Here is a 13,794-nt window from a genome sequence, read left to right on the forward strand (position 1 = left end):
TGCTGTATTGACATTCAGGAAAGCTTAATCCAGATGGTAAGTTTATTCTAACTGGCTTAATTTTTGTCCGGTACGTGACTGTAAACTGTGAGACTGTTCAGCCCTTTGACTTCTTTCACATTTCTGATTGAACTATCAATTCAGTGTCAGAAATATGCAGCTCTGAAGATTGATCAAGGGGGAGGAGGATACCTAATAGATTTCTACCTCTGAGTGTTTGCAACTTCAGAAGAAGAAAGTCAACAAATCCAGCTGCAGAATGAATGAATGAATGAATGAATGAATGAATGAATGAATGAATGAATGAATGACTAGGAAGTGCAAGCAACCTAACAAGCAATAAGAGTATGGTAGACGACTCTTCACAATTGGTATCTTTGAGATCTACCCTAGTAATCCAGTGCCAGTAGATGTCTTTCTTCATATAGCATTATTTGCATGTCTTGCCCAGGCCAAAGATCACCAAAATGACATAAGCGTTTGAGATATCCGGATTTCTGCATCAAGAATGATGTTATGAAATGAGGCAAAGGAGATGAAGTGATGTGTAAAGTTTTAGAATAGCTTACTTTGCTGGTTCTGAGAATTTCAAACATTAGTTTCAGTCCTTCATTCACTAACTCTTCATTGTATTCTTCTTCTTTAATGGTGACAAATTCCCGTAGGAGATTCTGTACCACTGAATAACGAGACTGATAAAAAGTTGTTCGTAGTGACTCAATCCATACATGCAGCTTCCATGGGATTCCTGGAACCATTCCAAAAGAAAGGAGAAATACAATTTTATTAATAAATGTGGATATTGAACTGTTAAAAGACAAATATGTACTCTGTATAAAACCAAATGTTTAGTTTTAATGTTCTAATAGCACCAGAAACTTATTTATAGAGTATGACACAGGGCAGCACAGGGAGGTATAAAATTCCAAATAAATATACGAGAGGTGATTTATCTTTTAAAGAGTACTATAAAAATAACATAACTTAAGAGAATTAAGAACCTGCTTCTGTTTTATATTTATGTACATGGATGATATGCTGGTATTATGGATGCATGATAACAGGTCCCACACTGCTTTCACTGTGAAACTATCTATGCAAATGATCAGGATGGATTGTATGATTATCTCTGTTGCCACAAATCTGCTAATGAATAGACATCTCCATTGCACAAAACTATGCAGTGTATTCTAGTTATGTAGGAAGAATTTGAAGGCATGGTACTGGAGCAATTCCAAGACTATTCTAATCATAGCACAGAATTAGCAGGAATAACTCAAGGTCAGATAACACATTCGTTCAATCAAGTAGTGAGCTGTTCTATTTCTTCTTTTCTTTTATCAATTTGGAAGCCTACACATGATTTCCTAATAAAGTAGACTGGTAGGTTAATCCCACTTTCTGCAATTGCTGTTTAAGTTCTCTGCTGTCCATGCTTCTGAATATCCCAAACCTAGCTGGTAAGTTGTACGGTATCATGGAATGCTGAGAAATTTTTTTTAGTAGGGCTTCTATTTTCTTATGAAAAATCATCATCAATAAGTCTCTCAGCCTTCCCAAACCCAAGAGACTGAACTGGATTTCATAAAAGTGTATCTGGCTCGCATTTATGGAAGTTCATCACCAACATGTCTCAAGGGCATAAATGAAGCAAAGCCATGTTGGATTACCTGGAGAATTATTCTAACCAGAATATAATTGGAATTCCTATCCTTAGTTCCAATTCTAACCATAACCCAAGAGCAGGTACACCAGGAAATAAGGTTACTTATAAAACAATATGGGTGAAACAGAGAATCAAGAAGAAAACTTGCTTCTTTAGTCAGAACTAAAATGAAGTGTTTCTTTTGCTTCCTCAGCTTGTCAGCAAAAATGAAAGGTGAAGAAAGAACTCCTACTTTTAAAATGAGAAATTTGCAAGAATGCTCTTTTTCATACAAGAATAAAGATTAGAATTCAGATGCTGTTTTTTCTTCCTTAAACATCATTTCAGTTCTAAGGAAAGAATGCAAAGCAGGGCAGAACTTCTATCCAAGTTTGAAAGTAGAAAGAAGAAATCCAATCATATATGGCTTGTTACCAAATGACCCATTTTATATAGCTGTTTAAATGACAAATCTGATTTTAATTTCTGATTAGTCCAATATTCTTAATCTAATGTTTTCAAACTTAATTTAAAAAGATCTTGCACTGGACCTCATCTCATTTAAACTGCAAAAAACATTTGAGCAGATCATATGCCCTAATAATGAGACGGCTCTTTCATTTTAACGTTCATTTAATGCATTTTCAAAAGGTCTGATCTCCTTAAAGAGGAAGATTGAAACTCTCCAAAGTTTTAAGAAGCAATTTTCCAGCACTTAAGAGGACTGAAGCACATGTGGCTATTTCTTAATAGTCAATCTTTATTTCAGGACAATATATCTTTATTTCAGAATAATGATATCAGTGCCACAGCTGAAGTTTATTTATTACCAAAGCATTCCTCTATTACTGTAGTTCAGTTATTTGACCAATAATGTATATTTTGCAGCACAGTCTACAGCATTAATTCAATATAATAAAAATGATTCTTCAGCTTTTTCTAAACATTCTTCCTGGAATAAATTAGAATGCAACTAATTTTTTACAACATACATTATCTTGTATGCCAATGGATCAAAAAGCCCTGCCTTAATGTAACTTCTGATTCTCTTTGCAGCAAGAATTAGTGTAGAGGTAGGAATATAAGCTACTACTTTCTATTTCTTTTCATTCTTTTTGCACTCTCTTTTTCTTTTCTTTTTTCTGTTTCCTTTTTGTTTCTTTTATTAAATAACTCAAGGTTGCAAACATATACAATATACTTTCCCCTTCCTATTTTCCCCACAACAACAATCCTGTTTGGCGAATTGGCCCGTGAGAGAGTGACTGGCCCAAGGTCACCCAGCTGGTTTTCATGGCCAAGATGGGTCTTTAATTCTTGGTCTTTTGCTTTCTAGCATGGTCCCTTAACCACTAGACGTATTATTTTTAATCTTCTTTTAAAAAACTTAATAAAAAATTATACCAAAACAAACCCTGCCTTGTTCACTTCTTGAACTACTGTCATAAAGTTCTATGTGAGGGTGCCCATCAGGAAGCCACTTTGTCCAGAATGCAGGAGCAATAGCAATAGCACTTATATACCACTTCATATTGGTTTTACAGCCTTCTTTAAGTGGTTTACAGAGTCAGCCTATTGCCCCCAACAATCTGGGTCCTCATTTTACCCTCCTCGGAAGGAGGGAAGGCTGAGTCAACCTTGAGCCTGGTGAGATTCAAAGTGCCAAATTGCAGGCAGCCAGAAGTAGCCTGCAGTACTACACTCTAACCACTGCACCACCATGGCTCAGTAGTGCAGGTAATTACCATTACTTTGCAAGATCTTGCCTGCAGAAACCCAGACAATCACTAGATGGCAGCAAAGAGATTACCGAAGCCTCCTCTTTGCTGTCATCTAGTAGTATGATACATAGAGAGGGGGGGGAGAGGGAGTGAGGGAGGGGGAGAGAAAGAGAGAGAGAGAGAGAGAGAGAGAGAAATGTACAAGAGACTTAAGGAATGTTTCCATGTCTTACAATGATAAGAAGAATCAAAAACAAAATCTTACCAAGTACTCTCAGTTCCATTGTGATATCGACATAGCCATGCTCGGCACTGTAATACATGGCCTCCTGTAATGCTTTCATTCTGGTTTTGCATAACTTAACTTGGCCCTCATTAGAACTTCCTTGGCTGGAAGTATCACTTTCCACACCCTCTGCTAAAATCTCTTCCAGGGAGAGAACATCTCCCTTTGACTGCTGTGGTTGGGTCAACAGCTTGCGCAGAACATTTCTGTAAAGTAAAAAACAAAAGGATCTGTAACTATACAGATCTAGAAACTATGAGATAACTCAGTTTACTCTGGTAATTTGGTTAGTAAATGCCTACTCCCCACAAAAATAATTTTAACGACGTCAAGGAGATCTTTGTAGACAAGCAAGAGAAATGCAAAGGTGGAATTTAGCAACATTATTTCTTTTAATTATTTTCTTCTTTGATTACTGAAATATTCACTAGGCCACATATAAATTTATACTATAACCACACCTTGCAATTTAAAACAATCTTTTAAATTGCCACCAGCAGCTACGTTCTGTGAATTGAACGTAAGGATACAGTATGTGTATTAATAATGAGATTTTTAACACTCATAACTAATACAAACTAAAGTAGAATGAGAAAGGAAAAAGGAAAAAGGAAAGGGGAAAAAGTATAAAGTAATAGGAAGATAAAAACAAAAAAGTAGATATATATATTAAAAAGATATTAAAAAGTTGGCTTTTGATCTTTACAGCAGGTTTAAGTACAATAATAACCTCTCTGATTAAGATTATATCATGATTTTCTCTTTTCTATATCTTGCCTAACCATCAAAGACATAAATCACAACTTTGTTTTTTTTTGTTTTTTACACAAAAAATCCACAAGGAGTTGTATATTTTGTCAAGGACTGCAAAAGGGATACAATTTTTAAAAAAATTCTAAATCTCTCTTGCAGGTACTCTTCTTGTTGCTGTTTTTTTCCTACCCCAAGATGCTTGAGCCTTTGGTAATTTGTGTGTTTTCTATTACTGTTTGAAGTTCCTGGCCAATGATTCTCCATTAAAAAATATAACAAAGATACTAATTTGGAAATGATGGTAGCAAAATATGAATAGTTGTCTGAAAGTTAGAAAATGATTAAAAATATAGTGATGCTAGGATACTGAAACTTGATGAATAAAATTGTTTTAGGCTACAGAAATATCCTGGCAAAGCTACTCTTTCTATCATGTGATACCTGGCAAATGAAAAAATAAAGGAGAGACCATTATTCTCTGAACTTTCACAGAAGTCCATAATCCACAGTGTCTTTTACAATGTTATTGAACCATCCAGAGGCCTTTCTTAATGTCCCGTGAAAGAACCCAAATAAATTCCTTGCTCCAGGTGCTGATATAAAGCACAGAAGGAAAAAGAGGTGACATCTCTTTTCCTATCATCCATGGGGCACAACTGACTACACTTACCAACCTATGCCTATGATTTACCTGTGTCCATGAGCAGCAGCATGGCTGAAACAGTTCATGTCTTCATGAAGTGATGAGGAGATCCCATTGGCCTCCAGCATACTCAGAAGGGGATCAGCTCCTCGGCTCAGTAGCAAACTGACCAGCTCATAGTTGCCTAGAAATGCAAACAGTTTATGGTTTTTTTTGTAAAATTGTAAGATAGCAGCTAATCTTTCTTTCCTTCCTCCCTCCCTCCCGCCCTCCAATTTTTAATAGTGATCCTGTATATTTGATAAGATGTGGTGACCAAATCTTGCTGTGCACATACAATATGTGCAAACATTTGTGGATATTTATATGCACATCATTATTTTCTATTATAGTTTCCATTCCCCCAAAAGGGAGCAAGAATCATGCCAAGTGGATCTATGTGCATACACTAGGACCACATATTATCTTGTATACATACACTAAGTACAATTCATCATTTCATAATCCTACATAGTCTCACTGCCCCACTGCAAACAGGTTGCCAGGAACTGCACGCTGTATTAAGTACAAATATTGGCACCTCTGAAAATATTGTTTCTTCCATATTTGGTTTTTTTGGCACTTCCTAGTCAGACTGAAACCCAAATAGAGGCAATTGGAGTTGGAGGCAATTGTTTTAAGATTATGTATCCACACCAATATTTCTCAACAACTTTAAGACATGAAAACTTCAATTCCCAGAATTCCGAGTCAGCCAATACTGGAGCTGAAGTTGCTGAGGTTGAGAAACCTCTGAACTTCATTAGGGATGAAAGTGCAACACTTGCTGAAACTTGCCTGCTGCTGAGGCCAGTTGAAGTGGTGTCTCAGCATAGTTGTCTTCTCCACTGTTGACAGCAGAACCTTCAACATGGGCCCCTGCATCCAGCAGCAGCTGTAAAACAACAACAACAGGGAATTTGAAGAAGAAATGGAGGCAGGGAGACTGCTAATCATCACTTTCCTTGGTTGCCTGTTGTAAGACCTACACAGTAAGGTTACTAGATGTGGAGTGCAACATTCAAGGTGGTCAATAGATGGCAGCAAATAATATTTTGTAAGCCTCTGCTACTCACTGGTGGTTATTTGGAATTTTGCAGCCCGGGGTTTGATAGTTCTAACATACAACACTTTTGGAATTCAATTTGCCATCTCTAAAAGTTTTCTCTGTCTTTTTTTTTTTTTAAGCTCTGGTAATTTTCAAAGAGACAGCTGTATGTCAGATGCATAAAAACATAACATTTCCAGCTAGTTCTAAAAAAAAGTGGCAGATATGGAAAATCATTTGAAAATATGCTTTGAATTCGGAATTGTTCTTAAATAATTGTTATCCATTTTTGGATTCATGGCCTCTCTCAAATCTCACCAGCTGAGCACCATTCCATAAAGCTATTTGGATGTATTCTACTCCAATCAGTCTATTATAAGAAGATATGAAACTGAAAGAAAGAAGTAGCCTGCACCTGCTTTTGTCCTCCTCCATCCCAGTCCCTTCTGTTTTGTGTTCCTTGTCTTTTTGGACTGTCTGAGGCAGAAGCTGCTCTACTACTTATATATCTATGCCACTTTGGTTTCAGAGAAGTGCTTGCAGTTAGGATGTCCATTGACAGCCTGTGTGTCTGTACCAGGGGTGGGTTTCTCCCCCCGTTCCAACCGGTTTGGTTGGAACGGGGCCGGCGGCGTCCTCGTGCACACGCACGGTGCACACATGCGTACTAGCATCTGTGCGATGCTCCAGTTGCTCCTGGAGGATCGCACAGGCGCTGTATGCGTCCTGCGCATGCGTAGAAGCGCAGAACTTGTCAAAACCGGATAGGACCGCGGGCGGCGGGCGCGCCCTTCGCCGTTCCCGGAAGTTACTTACTTCCGGGTTCGCTGACCAACCGGTTTGCAGGGACCGCCGCGAACCGGTTGAAACCCACCCCTGGGTCTGTACCCACAACATTTTTACAAGATCTCCAGACCCTTGCCCACTCTTTCCTGCTTTTTCAAGCTAAGCAGCTTCTGATTTCTTTTACCAGGAAGTAAAGACAGTTTCCTATCTCCTTCCTTCTTCCTACCTAAGATTGCTTTAAGGCGGGAAGGTTGGTTTATCTTTATACCTGCCTGTTCATCCACAACAGTGAGACCTATGTAGATTTTGCATGCAGGCTGTCTGTGTCTATGTGAAATAAGTGTCTGAAGATTGTATGTTTTGTGTGTGTGCAGACAGTTCTACATCTTTCAGTGCTTATACAAACGCATGTCAATAAATGGGCCCAATCAGGTGCCTTGGCACATTATGTACCTTCCAGCTTGTAAGCATTGTCTATCCCAGTGAAAATATCCAAAAATTAATGAGTATGAAAGCAATGCTTTGTTTCTGAATAATTGGTGGGGCTACTGCTCTCCTAAATTTGCATTTATGAATTGTTGCCCAGTTTTCCTGGGGAAAAGTCTGAGAAAGGCATTTGTTTATTTATTTATATCCACCTGATTATTTTTATAAATATCTCAAGATGGGAAACATATCCAACATACCTTCCTCTTCTTATTTTTCCCACAATGAAGAACGTTGTGTGTGTGTGTGTGTGTTGAGAGAGAGAGAGGGGGGGGGGGGGAGGGAGGGAGGGAGACAGAGGAGAGATGGATGGATGATGGATGGATGAAAGAGAATGACTGCCCCTAAGGTCAGCTATTGAGTAAGATATATGACTGGCTCCAAAATGTCCAGCTGGCTTTGATAGCTAAGGTGGACTAGATCTCAGTCTCCTGGTTTTTAACTAATTAACCACTAGACCAAGCTGCCTCTCATTGCTAGTGAGAACACATGTGCGTTGAAATGGAGGCAATTTAACATCAAATGCAGAGTAGTGCCTCCCAGGCATGTTCAAGCAATCTACAAAATCCCAGGCAAAATGGTTTTTCATCTTGTTAGTGATGTGTTTATGGATTGCCGATCATACTCTTTTCAGGTTGCGTGTGAAACTTAACAACTTGTCTTTTGCTGACCTGGACGACTGAGATATGGCCATTTAATACAGAAAAAGTGAGCGCAGTCCAGTGTCGGCTATCAGGATGAACTGATGGTATCGAGATGAACCTTCCAGGAACCTGGGAAAAAGAAATATTTATTGGTTGCAATTCTTCTTGTTGTTAAGCTCCTAAAATGCATTTGAGAATAGCATACGCTGGTAAATTGCAATCCTTGGAATCTGTAGGCTGACAAAAATGCCGAAAATTCTGCCAACCCCAATCAGTGTGTTTAATTCTTTAGACTGGTTTGTTGATTTAAAATGCACCTGCTAGTTTTCTTTAGAGGTTGTGCTTGCAGAGGGAAAAATATTTATTCTTTCAATTTTTGCATTCCTTTGCATTGTGATTCATAATCTCATCTACGGCAAGTATTGTTACTTTAGAATCCATAAACCACTATCACCATCATTTCTAAAAAGAAAGAAATTTCTCTCCAAACTTATTCAGCAAATTATTATATGAACCTCAAAATACAATGTTGAATTTATATTTACCGACAAAGAAATAAAGGAAGATTAGTATAGATCTATTCTGAGCTATTTAGCTCTCGTCAGCTAGCCAATAAATAGCTAACTAGATCAAAATAGATCTATATTAGTCTCCCTTTATTTCTTTGTCGGTAAATACACAAAAAGTAGTTTGTTGCGAAAGCGGACGGCCTTGAAGAGGCTCCTGGTCTGGGGCTGAAAGGCGCAAGCGAAACAGTATGCTCCTCCTATAAGTTGGGTTGACTAGGTTGCCTTGATAAAAAGCACCCAAAATACAATATTTTCATTTTGCAATGATTAAATAGATCCATACCCATTACCTTTCTGCAGCTGCTTTTCACTTACCGGTATATCCAGATTTGCTCCAGCATCAATCAGCATCTGCACCATGGCTTCATCCCCAGCAGTACAGGCATACATGAGGGGAGTCATACCCTTTAAGAACAAGGCACACAGCCAGTTATTTTATTTCCAAAAGCAAAGCTCAGAAACAAAACGTTAGGTTCTATATATTCTACATATGAACATCTGTTTCCTCACACTTTATAATACATCTATGTTATCCATGTATGATATACTTTGGCATAAATATTTTTTTGTTCTTATAAACATTGGAAGTAGACTAGACCTTGCATTAATTTCAGTGTAAGGATTTATATTGATTCTCCTGCAGAAATGCTTAAATGTTGCACATGATTGTTTTCCTTCTCTTTTTTTATCTGAGAGACATAAAATGAGTGCATTCACGCAACACATGAAAGCATAAACACAGGTTAATAGTGGAAAATTGCTACATCAACATAACACATTGGGTTATGAACTGGCCTCAGAGCTGGGCAGAAGTGAGTTCCAGAAGACATGCTTAAACACTGAAATGACATTGGTTTACAGCTACTATATTTGCTTTACAAATGTAATTTGCCTATAAATCTTTACAATGCCTTCATGATATCAGTCAGATTAATGAGGCTTCTGAAATTCTTCTATTTCCCATTACAAATTTAGTTACTGCTTTCTATTGACTTGAAGTCTCCCATAATGGGATGATGCTTTAAGGAGAAGGAGGCGAATCACACATGCACCCAGTTTTGCTAAAATAACTAGAATCAGTTAAATGCTCCTAGTGCTGAATGATGCAGAATATCAGAGTAGCCCTGAGTCAACCTGTAGTAAAAACGTTTACATGCTGGTTTGGGGAAATACTTTTCCCCCAATACCCCAATACCCCAATACTCTTTACATGATAGCAATAGTATTAGCAATAGCATTTAGATTTATATACCACTTCACAGTGCTTTTATTCTAAGATGTTTACAGAGTCAGTATATTGTCCCCCAACAATCTGGGTCCTCATTTTACCAACTTCAGAAGGATGGAAAGCTGAGTCAACCTTGAGCCTGCTGAGATTCAAACTGCCAAATTGCAGGCAGCCAGCAGTCAGCAGAAGTAGCCTGCAGTACTATATCCTAACCGCTGCACCATCACAGCTCTTTTGCTATGTCTTTCTATGTCTATGGATGGTTATAACTCGGACGTTGGATTTGCTCGTCTATGTCATGAATGTTACAGAACTGATTTTTATATACCTGATCATCCATTGTATTAACTCCTTCGGGTCCTAAGGCTTCTATAGCTTGGTTAATCAGATCAGTCCTTCCACAGTTCAACATTCGAAACCCCAGATCCTGCTGGAATTTTCAGTAGCAGCCTTTGCATCCATTTCGTCGGAAGGAACTAAAGCAGCATTCTGGCCTGTGGAAGTGTTACAACCAAACCGTACAATCACAGTTTATTAATATTATCATTAATATTACAGCTAGGGCCCTATATCTCAGCATGTTGTGATCTTGCATTCACAGATATAAATGAAAGACACAGAATTATGTTTGCTGCATATCATTCCTGCTACAGTATTTGTCTTCCTCACTATTAATCTGAGGACTGTTTTACATTTGATTATGACAGAAATCTGAGGTGGCATAAAGGATTGTATTATTTCAGACTTCACATAAGGAGATCATGTTTCTAATGATGTTTCTACTAAACTTTCCTACAAATAGGCAATGGTTTAACCTCTCATTGTTGTGGTGATCATTTACAGGAAATGTTCAGAAGAGGCATAATTCTTCTTGTAGACTGAAAAATTACAATCCTATCATTCATGCTCAACCTCACTTGACCATGTGTAGATCATACCTAAGACAAATGCTTTGTTAACAGTTTTGTTAACATAGGATCTTGTCTTCACTCATCCCGCTATGCAGGGACTTATTCATTTAATTAGAGAATTTATATGGCTGGCCACTCACTCTCAGAGACTGGAGCTTACCACAAAATAAAAGCCCAATATACAAAACACCTAATCCTAATCACCCAGACAACAAAAAACATCAATCTAACAAGCCACTTGATGGGCTCCTTCCCACTCTGGGTTCCCCAGGTCTGTTGGCAAAACCAGGTTTCTAAGAGGCCTTGAGAAAGGGAGTGTCAAGTGGGGCCAGTCTAATTTCCATGGAATGATGTTCCAAACGAGGGAGCCACAAGGAGAAGGGATCATCAGATGGATGTTCTTCAGCATCTCCAGAAGGGATCTTATTATGTGGATGCTATAGCACATACAACAGAAGGTAGAACAATAGGGTCCTATTGTTCTTGTTGCCCATTTGAAACCACTGGTGACCATATCCTCCCTTTGGCCCCTAGGCCATTGTTTTTTCATCTTTTGGCAACAGAAGGTCCAATCCCTCCCATTTTATTTGCTAGATTGGCAAGTAGCTGTGCAGCTGCCAGGCTGGGGTGAGATAGCAGAGAAGTATGTATGAACTGAGTGAGTCTGTAGCATGCATGCATGTGAGCATGGGGAAGGGCTCTTGAGCCCAAGTTCTTCTATCTTTGTGTCGGCTGAAACTACAGATCAATTAGTAGACTTGATTGTGCAATTTTTACTTGGTCCAGCAGGAAGACAATAGCATTGTTTCGATGCCCAGGCAGAATAAGGGTTGCAAGTGCAGTCAGCACTTTTTAATATGTCATACAGTTGCCTTCCATATTGGTGAATTACTTAGTCTTGTGGTGTGGTTATCTCCCAATAGGTCTTTTATATGGATGTTAGCAGAATCATTTGACAGTTTCTTCTGTATGTGCAAATTGAGGGTTCTTTGGTCTTTTTTTTTTTTTTTACTAAGAGACCTTGATAAAATTATCAAAGCTTTTCTCTCTCTAAACATATGGAGTACTTATGTTTTAATTATTGGTGTTGCAATATGACTAAATAAAGCAGTTAAGGTTAGGAAAACAATATGGGATGATGCTGCCAAGATAGCAGATTGGAAAATTCCAATGTGTGACTTTGTTTATTCTAAACTTTTGACAGAAATCCATTTGTTTCTTAAAAAGAATTTACTTATATTCAGCACTTTGGAAATGCTATACTGAAAGACTTGGAAGAAAGAAATTTTGCACTGTTAGCTATTTCTGAGCAGTTAAAGAAAACTGCTAATATTCTGTTCAATGCATTTAATTTAGCAATCTTAAAATTCAATTTATGTATTTGTTTGATACTGATGCCAGCTGACTGCAACTGACTCTTCAATGCATTTTTCTTCGTATAATAACTACTTTTCATAGTTTTTCAGAGAACCTTAAGAATGCTTAAATGACTTTTCAGTAGTCATACAGAATTATTAAAGAGTTAAAGATTTTCACTGCAATCTTTCATGCCTAAAATATACTTACAGTATATACAGCAATACTCCAAATAGAGTATTCATAAAGATAAAGTTAGCCTCATCGTCAAAATAATTTCCTATAATATTTAGATTCTGAAGAGGTATTGAGATTTTCAAGTGGTATTTAAACATTAATATGCTAAACATATGACACCAAAACAGCAAACAATGATTGTAAAACCGGTAGAATATATAGGCAACGAACTGTGGAAGGAAGCAGAAGCAACCTGATTGTTTGATATTAGTTTATACAGTCCATACTAGAACACTCTCCGCCATAATATTGACGGTTCTTCAAGAAACAGCAGAACACCTATGAAGAGCTGTGCTGAATTACATAGAAGGCCCAACTAATCCAGCTTTTTGTTTCCACAGTGGTCAACCATAGGTGGTCAACCTAGCAGCCATTGGGATGCTAGTATCCAAGTATCCTACAATCATGAATAATCATGAATCTGTAATAACTCTACCAGATATTAATTAAACCTATTTTAATTTAAGGTTTTTGGGGAGGAAGGAAGGACAAAATGAAATTAAAACTTTTTTGAGGGATAAGGAAATTAAGCCTTTTTCTGTCCATGCTGTGCACTGAGTAATTCTCACTGCTGCAGATAAATTGAGGTGACAAACTCATGCAAGATGACTTGTGAGTCGTTAGTCCTTGAATATTATGATTGATTGGTGATAACATTTATTATTATGTGGTTAATCTTTGGTGAGATTCACAGCCTCTGGGGCTGGTTGGTAGCTCAACAGCTTGAGTCCTAACCAAGGACCTAGGAACTGTTAAGGTAACGTCGGAGGATATAACTTGTTCCAAGTAGGATGGTTTTTTATAGAGTCAAAATGTTCAAGTCAGGTAAATTTAGAATTTCCAAATAGCAAGGTAGCCCTTTGGGTATTGCTCCAAGGGCTCCAATTACAATTGGGACAACACATGATTTCTTTTTCCACAGTCGCTCAACTTCAATTTGCAAGTCCCGGTATTTTGTGACTTTTTTCTTGCTGTTTATCTTCAATTCATGCATCACCAGGTATTGCAATGTCATGAACTAGACTTTTTCTTTTCAATTATTGTTATGTCAGGTGTGTTGTAGGCCAAGTGCCTGTCAGTCTGGATTCTGAAGTCCCACAAGATCTTGCCTTTCTCATTCTCTAAAAACCTTCTCAACCTGATGGTCCCAGTGGTTTTTGCTGTATTCAAATCCAAACTTTTGGCACAATTTCCAGTGAATAATCTTAGCAACCGCGGTCATGGCGTTGTAGGTAGTCATTTTGTGCACCCGCTGATCAAGTGGTCAACTGGCTCATCTTCTCATTACAGAGGCGACATTTGCTGTTGGTGGTAACATGTTGAATTTTTGCCTTCATAAAGTTTGTGGCTAAGGCTTGTTTTTGAGCTGCCAAAATAAAGCCTTCTGTTTCTTTTTTCAGTACTCCTGCTCTTAACCAGTTCCAAATAGTTTTTGGTCAGCT

General features: G+C 38.0%; 1 protein-coding gene across 1 annotated transcript in view; it reads right to left on the minus strand.

The window, feature by feature from the left end:
- Positions 1-13,794, minus strand: part of ABTB2 (ankyrin repeat and BTB domain containing 2) — a 139,677-nt gene that overhangs the window by 12,251 nt on the left and 113,632 nt on the right. Inside the window, 7 exon segments of the mRNA XM_032236178.1 lie at positions 570-748; positions 3,632-3,858; positions 5,097-5,232; positions 5,886-5,982; positions 8,079-8,180; positions 8,936-9,025; positions 10,177-10,342. Coding sequence (XP_032092069.1) covers positions 570-748; positions 3,632-3,858; positions 5,097-5,232; positions 5,886-5,982; positions 8,079-8,180; positions 8,936-9,025; positions 10,177-10,342 — 997 coding nt within the window.

This window comes from Thamnophis elegans, chromosome 1 (assembly GCF_009769535.1).
Source record: "Thamnophis elegans isolate rThaEle1 chromosome 1, rThaEle1.pri, whole genome shotgun sequence".
NCBI classification, from domain to species: Eukaryota; Metazoa; Chordata; class Lepidosauria; order Squamata; family Colubridae; genus Thamnophis; species Thamnophis elegans.